General features: G+C 40.2%; 1 protein-coding gene across 4 annotated transcripts in view; it reads left to right on the forward strand.

Moving 5' to 3' along the window:
• Window positions 1-19,859, forward strand: part of LOC140742078 (tudor domain-containing protein 7-like) — a 157,506-nt gene that overhangs the window by 94,144 nt on the left and 43,503 nt on the right. For all 4 annotated transcript variants that reach the window (XM_073072902.1, XM_073072915.1, XM_073072910.1 and 1 more), the window contains exons 7-8: window positions 7,357-8,054; window positions 17,864-18,050. In XM_073072902.1, the coding sequence (XP_072929003.1) occupies window positions 7,357-8,054; window positions 17,864-18,050 (885 nt within the window). The remainder of the gene's footprint in view (window positions 1-7,356; window positions 8,055-17,863; window positions 18,051-19,859) is intronic.

A 19,859-nucleotide genomic window follows, 5' to 3' on the forward strand; every position in this document is an offset into this window, starting at 1 on the left:
GAGTTATAGGGAAAGGTTGAATAGGTTAGGACTTTACTCTCTGAAGCATAGGAGATTGAGGGGCTATTTGATAGATTTGTAAGATGGAGGGGTATAGATAGGACAAATACAGGCAGGCTTTTTCCATTGAGGTTGAGTGAGACTAGACCTAGAGGTCATAGGTTAAGGGTGAAAGGTGAAATATTTAAAGGGACCATGACCCCTTCACTCAGAATGTGGAGAGTGTGGAACAAGCTGTCAGTGACAATGTTCCCACTGATTTTTTTAAACAGCTGTGCAGACCAACCATTGCACTGAACAGGAAATTTTTACATGGCCTGTAAACTGCACAGCACTTGAAATTTTTTTTTCACATTGTGCATACTATGAGTATTTAGAATGAAAATTGAAAAATCACATTTTTATTTAATGAAGGGTATAAGGAAATATAGTACCACAAAGAAAATTTTTCACTTTTTGTAAACTTTTAAACTTGGACAGCGTCGGCATTCAGTGGGCCAGCTATTTATTATAAATGAGCTACCAACTTCCATTCTGTGTTTATTGTTACAATTTGTAACATTGTATCTTCTAACATTGACAATGTAAAAACTATTCCTATATTCCTTTCCATCTTCTTACAGACTCCTACCCTCCATTATGAAAATTCATTACCCTCCATTATGAAAATTCATACCCTCTCTCCGATCTGATTCTATCAGCCCAACACCCACCTACTTTCCTACTTTATTTTCTTTCTCCCCTTACCTGATTGCTCATCTTCCCTTATCTAGTTTCACCTTTCACCCTTCACCTTCCAGCTTTGTTCTCTTCCCTCTGTCTAATACCCCACCCCGTTCCAACTGTCTCAATTTTTTACCCTTCTGTGTTCCACTTACTATTTGCCAGCTTCTGAGTCAACACCCATCTTTCTCCCCACCGCCCCTGCCAAAATCTGGCTTTATCAGTCCATCATTTTTCCCAGGTTCTACCTAATACCTGCCACCTTTGGCCTCACCCCATCCTCACATTTTTATATTGGCTACCTTCTCTCCACATTCTCAGGTCTTGTGCAAGAATTCAAAATGTCATCTATACTTTTATCTCCACAGATGCTACCTGACTTGCTGAGTTTGTTTCTTTGGCCTAATTAACTTAGTTTTTAAGCATATGTTTTGCCTGATCTTTCCATTTTTATTCTTTAGTTAAGTTTTCAAATAATAAGGCTGGGTAAGTTTTATTAGCAATGTAAATGTTTATGCAAATAGAATGCTTTTTCACTACCATTCAGGCAGCAGCAGAAGACTTCATTAGGCTCCATTCCTGTTCCTGATTAAGTGGCCTCTGAGCCTATTTTCTTTGGTGAGCACTGTAGTGAGAAAAGTTAAGGATGTAACATTGGTTCAGTTTGCAGTAGCTGTTCCAGACGGAAACATTAATGGATACTGTCACTATTACCTGCCTTTTAGGCAATACATTAGAGTGAAATGTGTTATTTTTAGAATGTTTGTTTTGAGGTGTAGAGAAATGAGATAAAATGTGTGGAGAGTTGACTAACTGGAGATTATTTATGGATTATAACAATGGGTAGATTGTGGAATTATTTAGGAATATCATAATGGTGGTGTGGCAAGGAATATTTAGACTTGTTCATTTGGTTCTCTCTATCAGGTTGTGCTTTGTGCTTAATGTCTTATTATGACATAGGAGACCATTCAACCCATCAAGTCTATGCTGGCAGTTCAGTTCTTAGAGGGCATAAGTGAAGAGGTATTTATTCTTCTCTCCCCCAGTACATGTCATGATTAAGGTACTGTGATGCTACAGCAAGCAAACAGTTAAGTGGTGTTCTTGTGTATCCACGTTTTATTTAAAAATGCAGATATTTTTGTGCTTCCTAAGGACTGGTGCATCAATTGATTTCTTGAACATATTCAATAGTCTCGGCATTCCTTTAAGAGCTGTAGTCAGATCCCCAAAGCATTTTTGGTTCACTTTGATTTGAGCACGTCGCTTGGACTACAGAAATGGGCGGTGTTTGGAAGAATCAAATTAGCATCAATGCTTTATTGCTCAACTTGGCTTTCTGTAGGATACATCTATTGAAAGCAGTCCACATTAATCTATGCAATTAGAGATGGGTCTCAGGTTGAAATTGAAGCTGACAGAAGCACAAGAGCTGGTAATTCAAGTAAAAAGAGAAAGTAATGTTAAATGAACTATAAAATCACTAAGCATTTATTTATATAATTGGGAGTATAACATTCAAGACAACTAAATTTTACAATCTTTGATTGTCAGTTGTCAACTAGATATTAACATCTTTCTCCACTCTGCTGGCTTTACTTGCATCTTTCAACTAGTTTTTTGCTGTGACTATGAACAGCCAGAATAATCCAGCCCTTTGTTACATCATAATAACCACTGCCTCCCTGTGTGGTGAGTTACCACCACACACAACTGCGTTTGCTCTCAGCAGCACCACATCTCCGTTCAACTTGGCTTGTCTCGCATATCTTCTCACGTCGCTGAATGTATGTCCAAAGAATGAAAGTATATTAGTCTTAAAAGTCAGATTCAAAAAGTTGTTAATTTTTGGACTTTACAATTTATATTTCTTTAGGGATGGTGGTAAGCAGATAATTCATAGAAAGATCTGGAAAGGCAATGAGAGATGTAAAACAGAAAGGCTGGAAATTTGGCATGACTCTGCTCAAGGGGAGGGATGATGCTGGATTCTACACATTTAAAACCAAACCAGATTATTAGAGCAAATTGGTGCACAAATTGGCAAGTGTAGGTATTAACAGTGTAGATCCCATGTCTGAGGTTCAGACATTGTGGCATGAATTTAACTATACTCCAAGTGAAGATCTGATGATTTGGCTTAACATTTTAGTTAAACTAGCAAGAATTAGGGAATGGAGAGATCAGTGAAGCATTTTCACAATGGTTTTACTTTTGTCCATTGTTTTCAGTTGTGAGTTTGTAAAAGGTTTACATTTGCATAATGAGCAAATGCAGCCTTGAAAATGGATTAAAAATTTGGTAATTTTTTTTGAGATTTGATGCAACAATTCACAAGAGCAATGTTTGTAGAACAGTTGGCCCTCCTTATCCGCGGATTCCGTATGCGCAGATTCAACCAACGGCAGATCGGGAAAACCCGGAAGTTCTCTCTCCAGCACTCATTGTTTGAGCATGTATAGACTATTTTTTCTTGTTATTATTCCCTAAACAGTACAGTATAACAACTATTTACATAGCATTTACATTGTATTAGGTATTGTAAGTAATCTAGAAATGACTTAAAAGTGCAGGCAGTCCCCAGGTTATAAAAGAGTTCCATTCCTGAGTCCGTCTTTAAGTCGGATTTGAAGTTGGAACAGGTACATCCGGTATTATTTAGCGTAAGTTAGTCGAACGTTTTTCTTAGTATATAGCGCATATTTTACCTTTCTATGCATATAAAACACTTAAGAAACATACGTATTTCAATAATTAAACCACTGCGTTGTTTAGTAATAATTGCAGCTTTCATTGGGGCAGGGCCTTTCACATGCTCCATTAAAATTGTTTCGATCGTTGACCGACTGTAGCCTAACGCTTTTCCAATGACCGATGGCGTTTCACCTCTTTCTGATCGCTTTATTACTTCCACCTTATTTTCTTTTGTAATTTATTTTTTTTATTGAAGTTCATCAAACAAACATTTCCGTAAGATGTATTTCAGACATTGTACATATATATCATATAATCATATGTATCACAAATCTCCACAAAGAATTTATCTGAGGTATACACTTATAGAAAAGAGTGGAAAGAAAAAACAAGCAAAAGGAAAGAACTGTGTACAAGTAGGGAGTGATCTTTTTTTTACAACAGATTCATTGATTTGTGAGAATAAAATCAGGCCTATGAGGCATTATGTAGTTAAACCATTTTGACCATTTAAACCAGTATGAATCAAATTGTTCCAGCTTATGATTAACAGATGCTGTTATCTTCTCCATTTTGTAAGTGTCCATTGTAATTTCCATCCATGTATTTAATCATGTGATCGTGATTATTTTCGTGAACGTAAACACTGCACATTCAGAGCTGTGCCGCCAGGTCCTAATGTCAACCGTATGGAGACATGTTAAATAAAGTCCGGGGGTTCCAGTGAATCCTAAAGACCACCGCACTGATAAATGTTAACTAAGGGACTTGAGCATATGCGAATTTTAGTATCCGTGGGGGAGGTCCCGGAACCAATCCCCCCCCCGGATAAGGAGGGCTGACTGTATATGCTTCTTGTTTTTGAGGATATCACTGGGATCAATTAGTGTCACCAGCTGGCATGTGAAACTATAACACTTGTTTTATTTTGCTGCCTTTGGACTATGTGGGCATGCTAACTAGAGAGCATGTCCCGCCTCCACATTTTTTTTGTTATCCTAGTACAGTGAAGATTAAATAGCTCCTGCTTTAAGCTATTATTGTCTTGAAGGAGAGCTCCATAATAAAGTTAGGGTATTCCAGTGTATTGATTCCGAAGTTGAAAAGTACTGTAAATTTATTATCAAATTACATGTCACCGTATACAGCCCTGAGATCCATTTCCTTGTGAGCATTCACAGTAAATACAAGAAACACAATTGAAGAGCCACACACAACAGGATAGGCAACAACCAGTGTGCAAATACAAGAGAAAAAAAGATAAAAAAATAGATAAGCAATAACTATTGAGAATATGAGATGAAGAGTCCTTGAAATTGAGTCCAGAGATAGAGTTGAGTGAAGTTATCCCCTTTTGGTTGAAGAGCCTGCTGGTTGAGGGGAAATAACTTCCTGATCCTGGTGGTGTGGCTCCTGAGCCTCCTGTAGCACCTGTACCTGATATAAGCAGTGAGATGAGAACAGGCCTGGGTGGTGGAGGTCCCTGATGATGGATGCTGCTTTCCTGTGACAGCATTTCATGTGGATGTTCTCAGTGGTGGAGAGGGTTTTGCCTGTGATGGATTGGGACTTAGCCACTATTCTTTGTAGGATATTTCATTCAAGGGCATTGGTGTTTCCGCACCAGGCTGTGATGCAGCCAGTCAATATACTCTCTGTCACACATCTATAAAAGTTAGTCAAAGTTTTAGATGTCCTTGCCAGCATTTAAGGAAGTAGAGATGCTGCTGTGCTTCCTTTGTAATTGTACTTATGTGCTGTGCCCAGGGCAGGTCCTCTGAAGTGATAACACCAAGAACTTAAAGTTGCTGTCCCTCTCCACCTCTGATATTCTACCCCCCCCCCCCCCCCCCCCAGTGAAGACTGGCTCATGGACTCTGGTTTCTTTCCACTGAAGTTAATAGTCAGCTCCTTGGTCTTTTTGACATTGAGTAAGAGATTGTTGTTGTGGTACCACTCAACCAGATTTTCAATCTCCATCCTGTATGCTGATTCGTCACCACCTTTTGATTTGGCCAACAATGACGGTGTCATCATCAAACTTAAATATGGCATTAGAGCTGTGCTTAGCCATATGGCCATAAGTATAAAGTGAGTAGAGCAGGGGACTAAGCACACAGCTTTGTACCTGTGCTGATGGAGATCACTGAGAGGATGTTGTTGTTGGTCTGAACTGACTGGAGTCTGCAAGTGAGGAAATCAAGGATTAAATTGCACAAGGTGGTATTGAGACCAAAGATTCGAAACTTAATTAGTTTTAAGGGAATGATAGTATTGAATGCTGAGCTGTATTCGATTAAAAAGCATCATGATCAACTTTAGGGTTGAGTGAAGACCCAATCATATGGCATCTGCTGCAGAACTGGTGTACTGGTAGGCAGATTGGAGTATATCCAAGTTGCCTCTCAGGCAGGAGATGATATGTTTCATCAGCATCTTCTCAAAGCACTTCATCACAGTGGATGTGAGTCCTACTAGACAATAGTCATTAAGGCAGGTTACTGCATTCTTCATTGGCATCGATATAAATGAAGTCTGCTTGAAGCATGTGGGTACCCCAGACTGCTGATACGAGAGGTTAAAGATCTCAGTGATAGCTCCAGCCAGTTGAACAGCACTGGTCTTTACTACTCGGACAGGTACTCCATCTTGGGCTGGATGCTTTCTATGAGCTCACCCTCCTGAAGGATGTTCTTGCGTCAGGCTCAGAGACCGAAATCATAGGTTTATCGAGGGCTATGGGAGTTCATGATGGTTCCTCCATCTTTTAACAGTCAAAGTAAGCCTAGAAGGCATTGAGCTCATCTGGGAGTGAAGCCCTTTTGTCACCTATGTCGCTTGATTTCACTTTGTAAGAGGTGATAGTATTCAAGCTCTGCCACAGCTGTTGGGCACGGAACAGTTGCCATTCCTAATGTTAGTATTTCAGTGGTCTAATGTGTTGGGACCTCTGGTACTCAGGTTATATGCTGCTGGTAATTTGGCAGGGATTTCTTCAGACAAGCCTGATTGAAATCCCCGATATGATTTAAACGTGTCAGGCTGCACTGTTTCTTGTTTGGTGACGGCATCATGCAGTTACTCAAGTGTTTGATTATAGTTGGCCGCTGGTAGTATGTTAATCTGTGTTCATAAAGTACAAATATTTAAATTTTCTATTTGCCATTGCGTAATGTTTAATGTGGCACAAAATCGGTCCACCGAAAGAACTGGATAGAATTGACTGTTCGAGGTATTTCCTTTTTAGTAAATTATTTGATAAATTTTCAACTGGTTGGTGTTTAGCTGATTATGATTTGTTGTTTTTCTATTCACTTTATATTTGAGTGAACAAGGAGTATAAATAATTTGACGAAAAAATGTAATATCTTGCATTCCTTAAATGATGCCTTGGATTATATAGCAACAGACACAAAATGCTGGAGGAATTTGTATAGGTATATAGCTTTGTGCCCCAATGTTTGTATCATGCCACCTTTTTGTTTTGTAACCGTACAACAACCTCATGAGTGTTCATCAATGGGGGTGGGGGGGGGGGCGCTGTGATCCTGATCCAGCTCATCCCCATAGCCGTGACTGCACTTTACTACTGAACCACTGAGACTCCACTCAAGGTGAAATTTATCAATGCTAATCAACTTCCTTTTGGTATTTGTAGAGGGGGAAAATGGGAGATTGGTTTATTTTGAGTCAGATAAGTTGGTTTGTATTTATTTAAATGTATTAGCTAGCATTGCCTGAGAATTGGGCAAATATTTAACTGGTCATTTTGGATTTAGTTAAAAATGTTGTTTGATTATTTCACTTTTGAGAAGAGACTATCATTTGTTATTGTTGCAATCCTGGAGTGCATTGATTGATGTTAATTGTTTTCTCCTTTTATGAAGTTAAAGCCTCCCAGATAAATTCGTAACAAGCTTCCTGTGTTTTTTTAAGGTTGAAAAGTCAGGTAGTTTGACAGAACTGCTGCTTTATCCTCCAAAGAGTGGCCAACAGCAAAGGAAGGTTGTTTTCAACCAGAAAGCAACTGACAAGAAGCAGGAACCATCAATTACTAATAAAACTGGAGCTCATGGAAGAAAACCAGTTTCAGCTAAAAGCCAAGTGGCAAAGGATTCAGAAGTGAAGCAAAAAGTCACTCAGCTATTGCAAAAATACAGCAGTGGTCTCTGGGCCAACGCACTTCCAAAATTGTTTGAAGAAACTTACAAGATGCAGTTCCCTCAGAATATCTTGGATGATCTTGATTGTTTGTCTGATATTTGTTCTGTGGACTATGCAGTGTCAGGTGATCGCAAAAAGGCAATTCTCTATGCAAAAACGGTAAATACTGATGAGCAAAATGACAAAACCAAAGAGACATTTTCTCCTGTGGTGACACCCACCGCATTGGTGAAACCGGAACCAAAAGAAGTCATTAATGAGGAGCACACAGTTGTAGGAGTTCGTTCCAACAAAGCCTGTTTGAACACTGACCAACTGACATTATCTGACAATGAAGTAACTCAGATTGCTAATGAACTCTCATCAAGTTGCTCGATGCAGCCTATTCCTCCCTCACTTCGCATTCCAGCAGAGCAATTCCCATCTGTACTGGTAGTGGAGCTTCATAATACTGTTGAAGCTGTTATCAGGTGAGCCAGAATTAAAATGCGTTGCTTCTTTAGAACAGGGGTTCCCAACCTTTTGCTTCAAAGCTGTGGGCCGCTACTGTTAACAGAGGGGTCCATGGACTCCGGTTGGGAACCCCTGCTTTAGACTAAAGCAGAAAGAAGAGTGTTGAGTCACTTGTTTCAGTTTAAAATTATTAAAAGTAAAAGGGTGTTGGGTGAAGTTTCCATTGAAATGCATTTAGAATTTTTTTTTGTTCAGATTGTGCTGGGAGCAATTTCAGATACATTGAAGCATGTGACTCTCGTACATGATATAAGTTGGTGTTCTTCTAAAACTTAAGTTTCCAGATTTTATTCCTGGTTCATTTGCCTCTCTCAACTCCAGCAGTAGTTCTTAATGCTGCAATTGACCTTGGTCCTGTTGAACTAGGAAAGATCTGTGCAATGTAAAGTTCGATCATGGATCACTGTTGTCTCTTCTTTAACTAATCAACTTGCTGTTTTCAATAAATGATGCTCAAATCTAATAGCCCTTTGTGAGTTGGGCCTCCTTTGAGTTTATTTTGCCTTCTCTCACTCTTCGTACCAAAATGTAACACTGTTTTTCCCAACATTAAATCTTGTCTGCCATCTGTTTTCCCTCATCAACTTACTTCTGTTATTTCATCAAAATCTTTATCAGGTTAGTTCAGCACAATTTCCTTTCACTGAAGAGACACTGAAGCTGGTGATATGAAATTCTAGTCATGCCCAAAAAACTTTATTCATAATTCAAAATATGTGCATAGAAACTTGGAAAACCTACAGCACAATACAAGCCCTCCGGCCCATGATGTATGTACTTTAGAAATTGTCATTAGCCCTCTAGTTTTCAAAGCTCTGTGTACCTATCCAGGAGTCTCTTTAAAGACCCTATCGTATCTGCCTCCACCAGCGTTGCTGGCAGCCCATTTCCACGCACTCAGCACTCACTGCGTAAAACAAACAACAACAACTTACCTCTGACATCTCTGTACTAAACACCTTAAAACTGTGCCCTCTTGTGTTAGCCTGGGAAAAAGCCTCTGACTATCCACACAATCAATGCCTCTCATCATCTTGTACATCTCTATCAGTTCACTTCTCATCCTCTGTCACTCCAAGGAGAAAAAGCCGAGTTCACTCAACCTATTCTCATAAGGCATGCTACCCAATCCAGGCAACATCCTTGTAAATCTCCTCTGCACCCTTTCTACAGGTTCCACATCCTTCCTGTAGTGAGGCGACCAGAACTGAGCACAGTACTCCAAGTGGGGTCTGACCAGGGTCCTATGTAACTGTACCATTACCTCTTGGCTCTTAAGCTCAGTCCCATGATTGATGAAGGCCAATGCACCGTATGCCTTCTTAACCACACAGTCAATCTGCACAGCAGCTTTGAGTGACCTATGGACTCAGACCTCAAGATCCCTCTGATCCTCCACATTACCAAGAGTCTTACCATTAATGCTATATTCTGCCATCATATTTGACCTACTAAAACGAACCACTTCACACTTATTTGGGTTGAACTCCATCTGCCACTTCTCAGCCCAATTTTGCATCCTATCGATGTCCCGCTGTAACCTCTGACAGCCCTCCATACTATCCACAGCACCCCCAACCCTTGTGTCATCAGCAAATTTACTAACCTATCCCTCCACTTTGTCATCCAGGTCATTTATAAAAATCACAAAGAGAAGGGGTCCCAGAACAGATCTCTGAGGCACATCACTGGTCACCAACCCCCATGCAGAATATGACCCATCTACAACTACTCTTTGTCTTCTGTGAGCAAGCCAATTCTGTATTCACAAAGCAATGTCCCCTTGGATCCCATGCCTCCTTACTTTCTCAATGAGCCTTGCATGGGGGTACCTTATCAAATGTCTTGCTGAAATCCATATACACTACATCTATTGCTCTACCTTCATCAATGTGTTTAGTCACATCCTTAGAAAATTCAATCAGGCTCATAAGGCATGACCTGCCTTTGACAAAGCAATGCTGACTATTCTTAATCATAGTATGCTTCTCCAAATGTTCATAAATCCTGCCTCTCAGGATCTTCTCCATCAACTTACCAACCACTGAAGTAAGACTCACTGGTCTATAATTTCCTGGGCTATCTCTACACACTTTCTTGAATAAAGGAACAACATCTGCAACCCTCCAATCCTCTGGAACCTCTCCTGTCCCAGTTGATGATGCAACGATCATTGCCAGAGGCTCAGCAAATCTTCCCTTGTCTCCCACAGTAGCCTGAGGTACATCTTCTCTGGTTCCAGAAACTTAATCCAACTTGATGCTTTCCAAAAGCTCCAGCACATCCTCTTAATGTCTATGTGCTCAAGCTTTTAAATCCACTGTAAGTCATCACTACAACTGCCAAGATCCTTTTCTGTAGTTAATACTGAAGCAAAGTACTCATTAAGTATCTCTGCTATCTCCTCTGGTTCCATACACACTTTTCCACTGTCACACTTAATTGGCTCTATTCTCTCACGTCGTATCCTCTTGCTCTTCACATACTTGTAGAATAACTTGGAAGAAAGAAAAGTTCAAGGAACATTCATGTTTGTTAGATTCAATAGTGTTGTTACGAACCCCGTAACTGGGTGTCTTACCAGCAAAGATAGGAGTAGCCGTTGAAGTCTGATGATACTATTTTTAACAGTATTTATTAGTAAAAATACACAAAAATAATATCGATGCAAATATACATCATATTGAATTGATATATAGATACAGATATATAAATCATATAGATAATATATGACATCAATACTAAACCTAAAAGTGTGGGTATAATAATAATCAATAAGAAATAAGCTCTATCGTTGTCTAGGGGATAATGAATTGTCCGATGGAAATATAAAGTTCAGTTCAGTTCATACAGGCTGCAGTCGTTGTTGATCACTGTGTTGCAATTGTTAGAGAGAGAGAGAAAAACTTGCTGACGTTCCTTTTTCAATCTTGATCCGTATCCGTCCTTTAGCTAGACCGTTCCGTGGAGGACTCGTCACTCAGGCAAGGGTGGACACACACACAAGCCCCCACCGGTCTCGTAGCGTCTCTCCTGGTGCGTCTGAGGGGTGTTCCCCAGACCCTACTTTTATCCTCACTCACGGGGTCTCGGGTGTCTATCAGGTTGGGATGATGCAATCCCTCAACCAGACCACTCTGGCTGCCCCCTGAGGGGTTTCAATGAATAGTATAGTACTCAATACACAATTCCTCCTTCAAGAGACAATAGCAGTAATCTCTCTCTTTGTCAATATGAGACATTCCACCTTGTGTATTCTGGTGTTGTCTCTCTCTCATTTCCTGACATGCTGTGTATCTCTCTCATTTCCTGGGTATCAGACCCAAAATAATAGCGAGTTTGCGATTCTCAAAAAAGGGGGAAAAGGTGGGGGGGCAGGCATTGGCGATTCCGTATCCTTCTGCCAATCAGAGTTGCTCCTCATTCGTAACAGTGTCAACATTTTAAGAAAAAACATTTTAAAGAAAAAATACAAACAAATACAGCACTATTGCTACTCAAGCAGCTCCCAGAAGTGATGTCCTTTTCTTTCATCAAAGGGCTTCCCCACGCAGCTCTCCCTTTCCATTCCCAGTAGCTGAGGAACTGTATACTGTAATCTTGCCCACCAGAGCTTCAGCTTTGGCTGTATTGGGCTTGCATTGCATCCCTTAGCAAGTACTCCTGCAGCCTGGACTATGCCAGTCTACAGACAAATTCAGCATTTTTCTTCAGAGCCCTTTGGATAGTTTTGGAAACTAAATGTACATCACATTTTAATACCCTTAAGATTCAAAGTAAGAAAGTGATTCAATATGGTTTCAGTGGCTACAGTTGTTAAGAAAGCTTGTGAACCCTTTGCAATTGACTGGTTTTCTGCATTAATTACTCAAAATGTAGTCTGATCTTTATCTAAGTCACAATAATAGACACGCAATCTACATGAACTAATAACACACAAACAATTATACAACTTCTCATCAATACCGAGTACACCATTTAAACAATCAGTCTAGGTTCAAAAAGGTATGTGAATCTCTGGGGGTAATGCCTTCTACAAAAGCTATTTGGAATTGGGTGTTCCAACCAATGAGATGTGAGATGAGATTGGAGGTGTGGGTTATAGAGGTGCCCATAGACAGACAGACAGGCAGACCCTGCTGTTCTCAAGAAAGATGTTTATGTGAACCATACCTCGATCATAACCACTTTCAGAGGACCACAGAAGAAGAACTGTAGAGATGTATGAAGCTGGCAAAGGCTACAAAAGCATCTCTAAAGACCTGACTGTTTATCAGTCCCAGTGAGCGAAATTGCCTACAAATGGAGGAAATTAAGTACTATTGCTACTCTCCCTAGGAGTGGGTGTCCTGCAAAGATCACACCAAGAGCACAATGTGCATTGCTGAAGTAGGTGAAAGAACCCAAGGGTAACAGCAAAAGACCTGCAAAATTCTCTAGAACTTGCTAAAGTCGCTGTTCATGTGTCCACTCTAAGAAAGACACTGAACAAGAATGGTAATCATGGAAGGACACCACGGAGGAAACCACTGCTCTCCAAAAAAAAACATTGCAGGTCTCAAGTTTGCAAAAACCTGCCTGGATGTTTCACAGTGCTTCTGGGACAATGTTCTGTGGACAGCTGAGACAGAAGTTGAACTTTTTGGTAGAAATGCTCACCACTATGTTTGGAGGGGAAAGGGCACTGCACACTTACACCAAAACCTCATCCCAACTGTGAAGCATGGTGGAAGGAGCATCATGGTTTGGGGCTGCGTTGCTGCCCCAGAGCCTGGACAGCTTGCAATCATTGAGGGAACAATGGATTCAAAATTTTATCAGGATGTTTTACAGGAGAACGTCAGGGTAGCAGTCTGCCACTTGAAGCTTGATGGAAGTTGAATGATGCAACAGAACAATGATCTGAAACAAAAGAGTAAATCAACAACAGAATGGTTTAAACTCGGCCATGTTTTGTAATGGCCAAGTCAGAGTATGGACCTTAACCCAATTGAGATGCTGTGGCATGATCTGAGGATGGCTATTCATGCAAGGTATCCCAGAAATGGATGGAGGAATTGTCGAAAATTCATCCTGACAGTTGTGCAAGTCTGATTAGCAGCTGCAGGAAACATTTGGTGGAGGTTATTACTGATAAGACGTTCTACCAGTTACTAAATACAAGGGGGGTATACTTTTTACAGCCTGGACTGTGAATGATTAAACAACGTGTTTAATAAAGAAATGAAAAATGCATTTGTTTGTGTGTTATTAGTTAAGGCAGTTAGTGTTTGTCTATTATTGTGACTTGGATCAAGATCAGACCGCATTTTATGAGTAATGCAGAAAACTAGGTAATTACAAAAGATTCACAGACCTTTTCTTGCAACTGTACAATCACTTTGTCAGACTCAAAATGTAAAAGTAAGGATTGCTTTCAATCGGTTACATACCCACTCAGGAGAGATTTCTGAATGTTCTAATACCTTTGCTGGAACAGAGTAATTTACACGGATGGTGTGAAAGCTTCTGAGCACAGATTCTGGACACCAAAACTTAATCCTGCAAAGGCTAACTCTCGAAGTACACAAATACTCCAGCTGTTGTCTGATTAAATGTGCCTGTAACCAAGTGTAATGTGCTAAATGACAATATCAGCCTGGTCTGCAAACTTCCTTGAACTTGGTCAAAGCGGTGGAAAATAACATAGCCCTTGTTACCTGGTTTGACACTAGTCAGTTAACATAACCCCACTGTCTTATGTCTGGCTAATGCACATTAGAACGTCTCATGGTTACTTTGCAGACTATTTCTCCGGAGCAGACAACAGCCTGTGCTCTGTGAACAGCAGCATTTTCCAACATAACTTTTTTAAATTTCAGGCTGATTACTATTTGTAATTTACATTGAGAACTGAAGATTGGTCTTCCTTTGAATTAATGTCTGCTATAATCACTATTCAACACTCCTGAATCCCTAACACCAATCAATGCACAATGCCTGGCAGCTAAATCTATTCCTGATAATTACTCTTCCCACCACTGAGGTTAGCATATTTTTAATTTTCCACTGATAAGGCAGCATCCCAAAACTATCAGTGTACATGAGATTACAGCAATCCATGGGTTATCTCATTAGGCCATGGTGATTTGTCCACTTTGAGTGCAGCAAGCTGTTCTATTACCATCCCAACCAATTTTTATCAGTTTCAGAATCCCAAAAACATCTTCCTTTGAGATCTTCAGCAGCACCATCCTCCTTGATTTTTTTTAAAGTGTAAAGTTGCTATTTAATTAAATAGGAAGAGTTTGTTACTGATCTACTCCACTGTTCCTCTTACATCTTTTCTACTTTTTCTATCTCTAAAATATTTTAGGATGCTCTTTTGTTTGCTGCTAGTCTTTTTTCATTTTACCTAATGTATCTTTTAAAGTGTAAAATTTCTGTCGTCAACCTTGCATGTTTAACAACCTGGCATCTGCTATGTGTTTTTTTCCACTCTAGTCTGTAATGTTTTGGCAGTTCAGTGTTCTTCAGCTTCCCTGTATTTATCCCTCGTGGCGATGTACACAGATGATCACAGCGACATATCTGACTTAAAGGTTTTCATTTTTTTAATTACAGTTTTGCCTTCCAACTTTTGATTGCAATTTAAATTGGGACAGAGCATTTCTAAACTCTTTTGATAATCACTGCTTCCTATGTTTCTCTACTGATATTTTGTGCAGTGTTTATTATTAAAATCTATTTATGGGAGCTTGCTGTGCATAGTTTCACTATCATGATGCCTCCATTACTACAGTTACAGCATTCAGAAGTATGTCATTGGCTGTGAACCGATTTGAATAATCCTGAAGCAATTCTTTTTAACCTTTACAGTAAATTAGTACATAGGCAAATCTTTGTTGCCCATACCACGACTTATACCAAGTCCTGAGCACTCTTTCACTCTTGGTTCCTTCTCTTTCAAAGTAAAGCTCCCATCCTTTTATTATAACACAGCCTATCCTTTAGCCCTCCTTTCCCATCCACACTCTTTAATAGAGCTTTCTACCTATATCACACCACCTGTGGTCTTCCAGTTCATGCCTTGTGCTTGCCCAACCTTTACATTGTCCCACCATAACAGGCCAGCATGGCTTAATATCTTTTAGTCCAGATTTTTGCTCTGAAATTCTTTCCTGTAACCTTTGAGCCTATGTACTGCTTTTATTCATATAATCAGTTCCTTACAAAACTAATCTTAAATAAGTGGTCACTTTCCTACTGCCCTCTTTGGCCTGATGTGAACTCCTGATTTATTGAATTAAATGCAATACACAAAGAAGTTGGAGGATTCATCTCTGTTCAAACTATTTCCACTTTTTCTCTGATGTTTTACCTTGGTCCCTGCACAGACGGATCTTTCAATCCCTCACTCTCATTTATTCCAGTTTTTGTCCCCTGGATGTCTGTTTCATATTTGGATTTGTGCACACTCACAAATATTTCTTCTGTTTTCTTTCTAACTCCATGTTCTTGAACACAAGTAAGGCAAATACTGATACTTAAATTTCTGCTTCTGAGCCTGTATATTTTTTTGTGAATAGTGAAGGTTCATTGCAGCTGTGCTTCCTTCTCCAACTACTTTGGCTGCTGATCTGCATAATCGTTTGCCCATGACTCCTGCGGTCTTGCAAAGTGGTTGCACTACAAATTTATTGTCAGCCTGAGCCCGTTTTCATTCTTCCTTCACCACCCACCCCCACACTAACCCCATGCATACTGCTCCCTGAGTGTATCCATTCCCTTGTCAATCAAACCTTTTCTCACAAAACTAGCTTTCTTTATCCTAAGCTGGTGGATATTCCAAATGGTATTCTTTGTTCCTTTAAACACTGCAATTCTTATTTCCTCCAGGAAAAAAAAATCATCCTCAAAACCCTCTACCTACAATTACATGTATTTTGCTTTTTAGGTATTCTTTCCACATGTTAACCACAATCTGTCCAATCTGGTTTTCTGACCAATGTTTTAATGTTGAAACATCAATCCCTCATTGCTACAATCAGAAGTTCCTGCCTTCTTCAAAAGGGCAACGATCATACCAGTGCCTAAGAAGAGCAGGGTGAGCTGCTTTAATGACTATTGTCCAGCAACACTTTCATCTAGTGATGAAGTGCATTGAGAGGTTGGTTATGGCTATAATTAACTCTTGTCTTGGCGAGGGCGAGGACCTGGACCCACTGCAATCTGCCTATCGCCACAATAGGTCTACTGCATATGCGATCTCGTTGGCTATTCACATGGTCTTGGATCATCTGGTCAATTCGAATACATATATCAGGATGCTGTTTATTGACTGTAGCTCAGCTTTTAACAGAATCATTCCTTCAGTTCTGATCGATAAGCTCCAAAACCTGGGCCACTGTACCTCCCTCTGCAACTGTATCCTCGACTTCCTAACTGGAAGACCACAATCCGTGCAAATTGGAAATAACGTCTCCACCTCACTGATAATCAATACTGGCGCACTCCAGGGATGCGTGCTTAGCCCACTGGCCAACTCTGTCTCCACCCTTAACTGTGTGGTTGAGCACAGCTCAAAAGCCATCTATAAAATTTCTGATGACACAAGGAGTGATGCCTCAAAGAGGTGGCAAACTTCATTAAGGGCCCCCATCACTCTGGTTGTGTCTTATTCTCATTGCTACCATCAGGAAGGAGGTACAGGAGCCTGAAGGCACACACTCAACAAATCAGGAACAGCTTCTTCCCTCTGCTTTCCGATTTTTGAATGGAAACAACCCATGAACACTACCTCTCTACTATTTTTGCAGTACTTATTTAATTTATCTATGTATAGTTTCAGTTTTTTCTCTGTTGTATTTTATTGTTCTGCTGCCACAAAGACAAGAAATTTCATGACATATGCCAATGATATTAAATCTGATTCTATATATGAGCCAAACCAGAATTACGGTGCATTTTTTTTTTACCCATGCCGTATTTGACGGCCTTAACCAGGTACTTTGGTTCAATCATACCTTTCTTCAGCTTGGTGTCACTGCATTCCTTGGTTCCACTCTTAGTTATCTGATCATAGACAAGACAACTCAATTGTGAATTAGCTTTCTTGTCCATGTTAGAGCCTCCCAAGGATTTATTCTTGATATCCTTTTTCAGTTAAATTTTTCCTGTTGGTGATAACATCTTTAAATCCAAGGTCTGAAGGAAGAACAATAATATTACCAATGTTTGGCAGGCCAAATAGAATTAACAATTTTGGTTGAAAACTTTTTAAAACTTGGAAAGTTGGCAAAATGTGCTTTAAGTTGCCGAGAGACAAAAGTGGGGGGGAGGGGTGAGAGAAGACACTAAAGTAATGCCTGATAGTTTGGAGATGGGAGATGAATTATGCAGTTATAATGTTGGTTAAAACGTAGTGGTATATATCTGGGAGAGACGAGGAAAAATGCTGCAAATGTGTGGCAAGGCTGAAATGGCTAATTATGTTGAAATCCTTTTTGAGATTTTCCCCATTCTGTCCTAGACTGTCATGTGGTGAGTACGGTTTTCTCCATTTAAACACTGGGGAAAGTTATTGCTGTTTTGAGGTCCAAGTATTATCTATGTACCTTGTCTTTGCATCTGGAGTCTTTATAGAAATCTATCAAAGCACACCCTGTACCCTATACATTTTTAAAGCAGCCCAGGAAATATTTTCCAGAAGTGGGTACACTTTAGAGTGGAAAAGCTGAAATATTTAAAGACTAAGCACTTGACGATAAAAATTGCCCTGTTGCAGGTACATTGGGCCGGAGTATTCTGGAGCTCTCGAGCACATGGAAGACTCCATGAAAGAACACTACACTTACACAGCTGACCTGATGCCGTTAAGTTCACTCAATATCGGGCAGCTTGTGGCTGTTGGTGCTGAAGAGGACTCCTGGTTAAGAGCACAGATTGTTACTGTGGAAGCAGAAAAAGTCAAGGTACTAGTAATTTGAAATCTGCAGTTTGAAAGGAACAATTTGTCTGAATTTCCACATCCATGCTTTCTAATGAGAGAAATTAATTTAAGGGATGTCCTTTTTCAAAGAATGGGGTTTCCCTTCCATCATTGCTGCCCTCACCTGCATCTGCTTAACTCAAATATCTGTGCTCACCCCATCTACCTCTCCGTGATTCCTTTGTCTATTCGATCTTCCCCACTAATCTGCCTCCCAGCACTTATCCCTGCAAATGGCCAAAGTGCTACACCAGCCCATTCACCTCCATTTTGGGCCTTAAACAGTCCTTCCAGGTGAGGCAACACTTCACTTATGAATCTGTTGGGATTGTCTATTGTGTCCGGTGCCCCCTATGCAGCCTCCTCTGCGTTAGTGAGACCCACCATAAATTGGTGGACTGCTATATCAAGCACCTGTGCTCCATCTGCCAAGATCAGAAATTCCCAGTGGCCAAGCATTTTAATTCTGATTCTTGTTTCAGCCTGTCAGTGCATGGCCTCCTCTTGTGCTACAGTGTGACCACCCTCAGGGTGGAGGAGCAACACCTTGTATTCTGTCTGGGTAGCCTCCAACTTGAGGACATGAATATCAATTTCTCTTTCCGGTTTAAAAACATCTTTCCCTCCCACTCCCTTCTTCTATATCCCACTCTGGCCTCGTGCCTATCACCTCCCCCTGAGTAATCTCCTTCCCTATCTCCTGAGGTCCACTTTCTTATCAGATTCCTTCCTCTCTAGCCCTTTACCTTCCCCACAACCCTGGCTTCAGTTTTATATTTGTAATTAATTCAGATCACTTTGTAAAGATCTGTTTTCACTTTGACACGAAGAGCCTTTTTCTGTTGATCAGTGTTTTAAAAAAAGCCAAATGAAATCCACTGTGATTCAATGTTATAAAACATGAAAACTTCCAAGGGGTGTAAATACTTTTTATAACTGTATGTTAGTATCATCTGTAAACCGTGTCTTGTACATTCACATCCAAATTTTTTATATAAATAAGGAACAATGAATATCCCAGCACTGATCTGTGACACACCAGTCATAGAACTCCGGTGTGCAAAACAATCTGCTTCCTATCATTGAGCAAATTGTGAATCCATTTAGCTGTCTTTCCCTTGATTCCATGCATTTTAACCTTCCAACCTAATCGGGTATGTGGGATATTCTCAGAAGCCTTGAAGTCCATTTTGACTTCATCTATACTCTTGGTTACCTCTTATAAAGCCACGGTTACTGTCCGCAGTTAGGTTTTGTGTATTCAAATGTTGATATATCCTATCCCTTCACAATCACCTCCACTAAATTGCCCACTACTGATGTCAGACCTATACAACCATATAACATATAACCATAACAGCACGGAAACAGGCCATCTCGGCCCTTCTAGTCTGTGCCGACGCTTACACTCACCTAGTCCCAGTGGCCCGCACACAGCCCATAACCCTCCGTTCCTTTCCTGTCCATATACCTATCCAGTTTTACTTTAAATGACAATACTGAACCAGCCTCTACCACTTCTACTGGAAGCTCATTCCACACAGCTACCACTCTCTGAGTAAAGAAATTCCCCCTCATGTTACCCTTAAATTTTTGCCCCCTAACTCTCAACTCATGTCCTCTTGTTTGAATCTCCCCTACTCTCAATGGAAAAAACCTATCCACGTCAACTCGATTTATCCCCCTCGTTATTTTAAATACCTCTAAGTACCCCCTCAACCTTCTACGCTCCAAAGACTAAAGACCTAAATTGTTCAGCCTTTCTCTGTAACTTAGGTGCTGAAACCCAGAT

This window comes from Hemitrygon akajei, chromosome 2 (genome assembly GCF_048418815.1).
Source record: "Hemitrygon akajei chromosome 2, sHemAka1.3, whole genome shotgun sequence".
Classification (NCBI taxonomy): Eukaryota; Metazoa; Chordata; class Chondrichthyes; order Myliobatiformes; family Dasyatidae; genus Hemitrygon; species Hemitrygon akajei.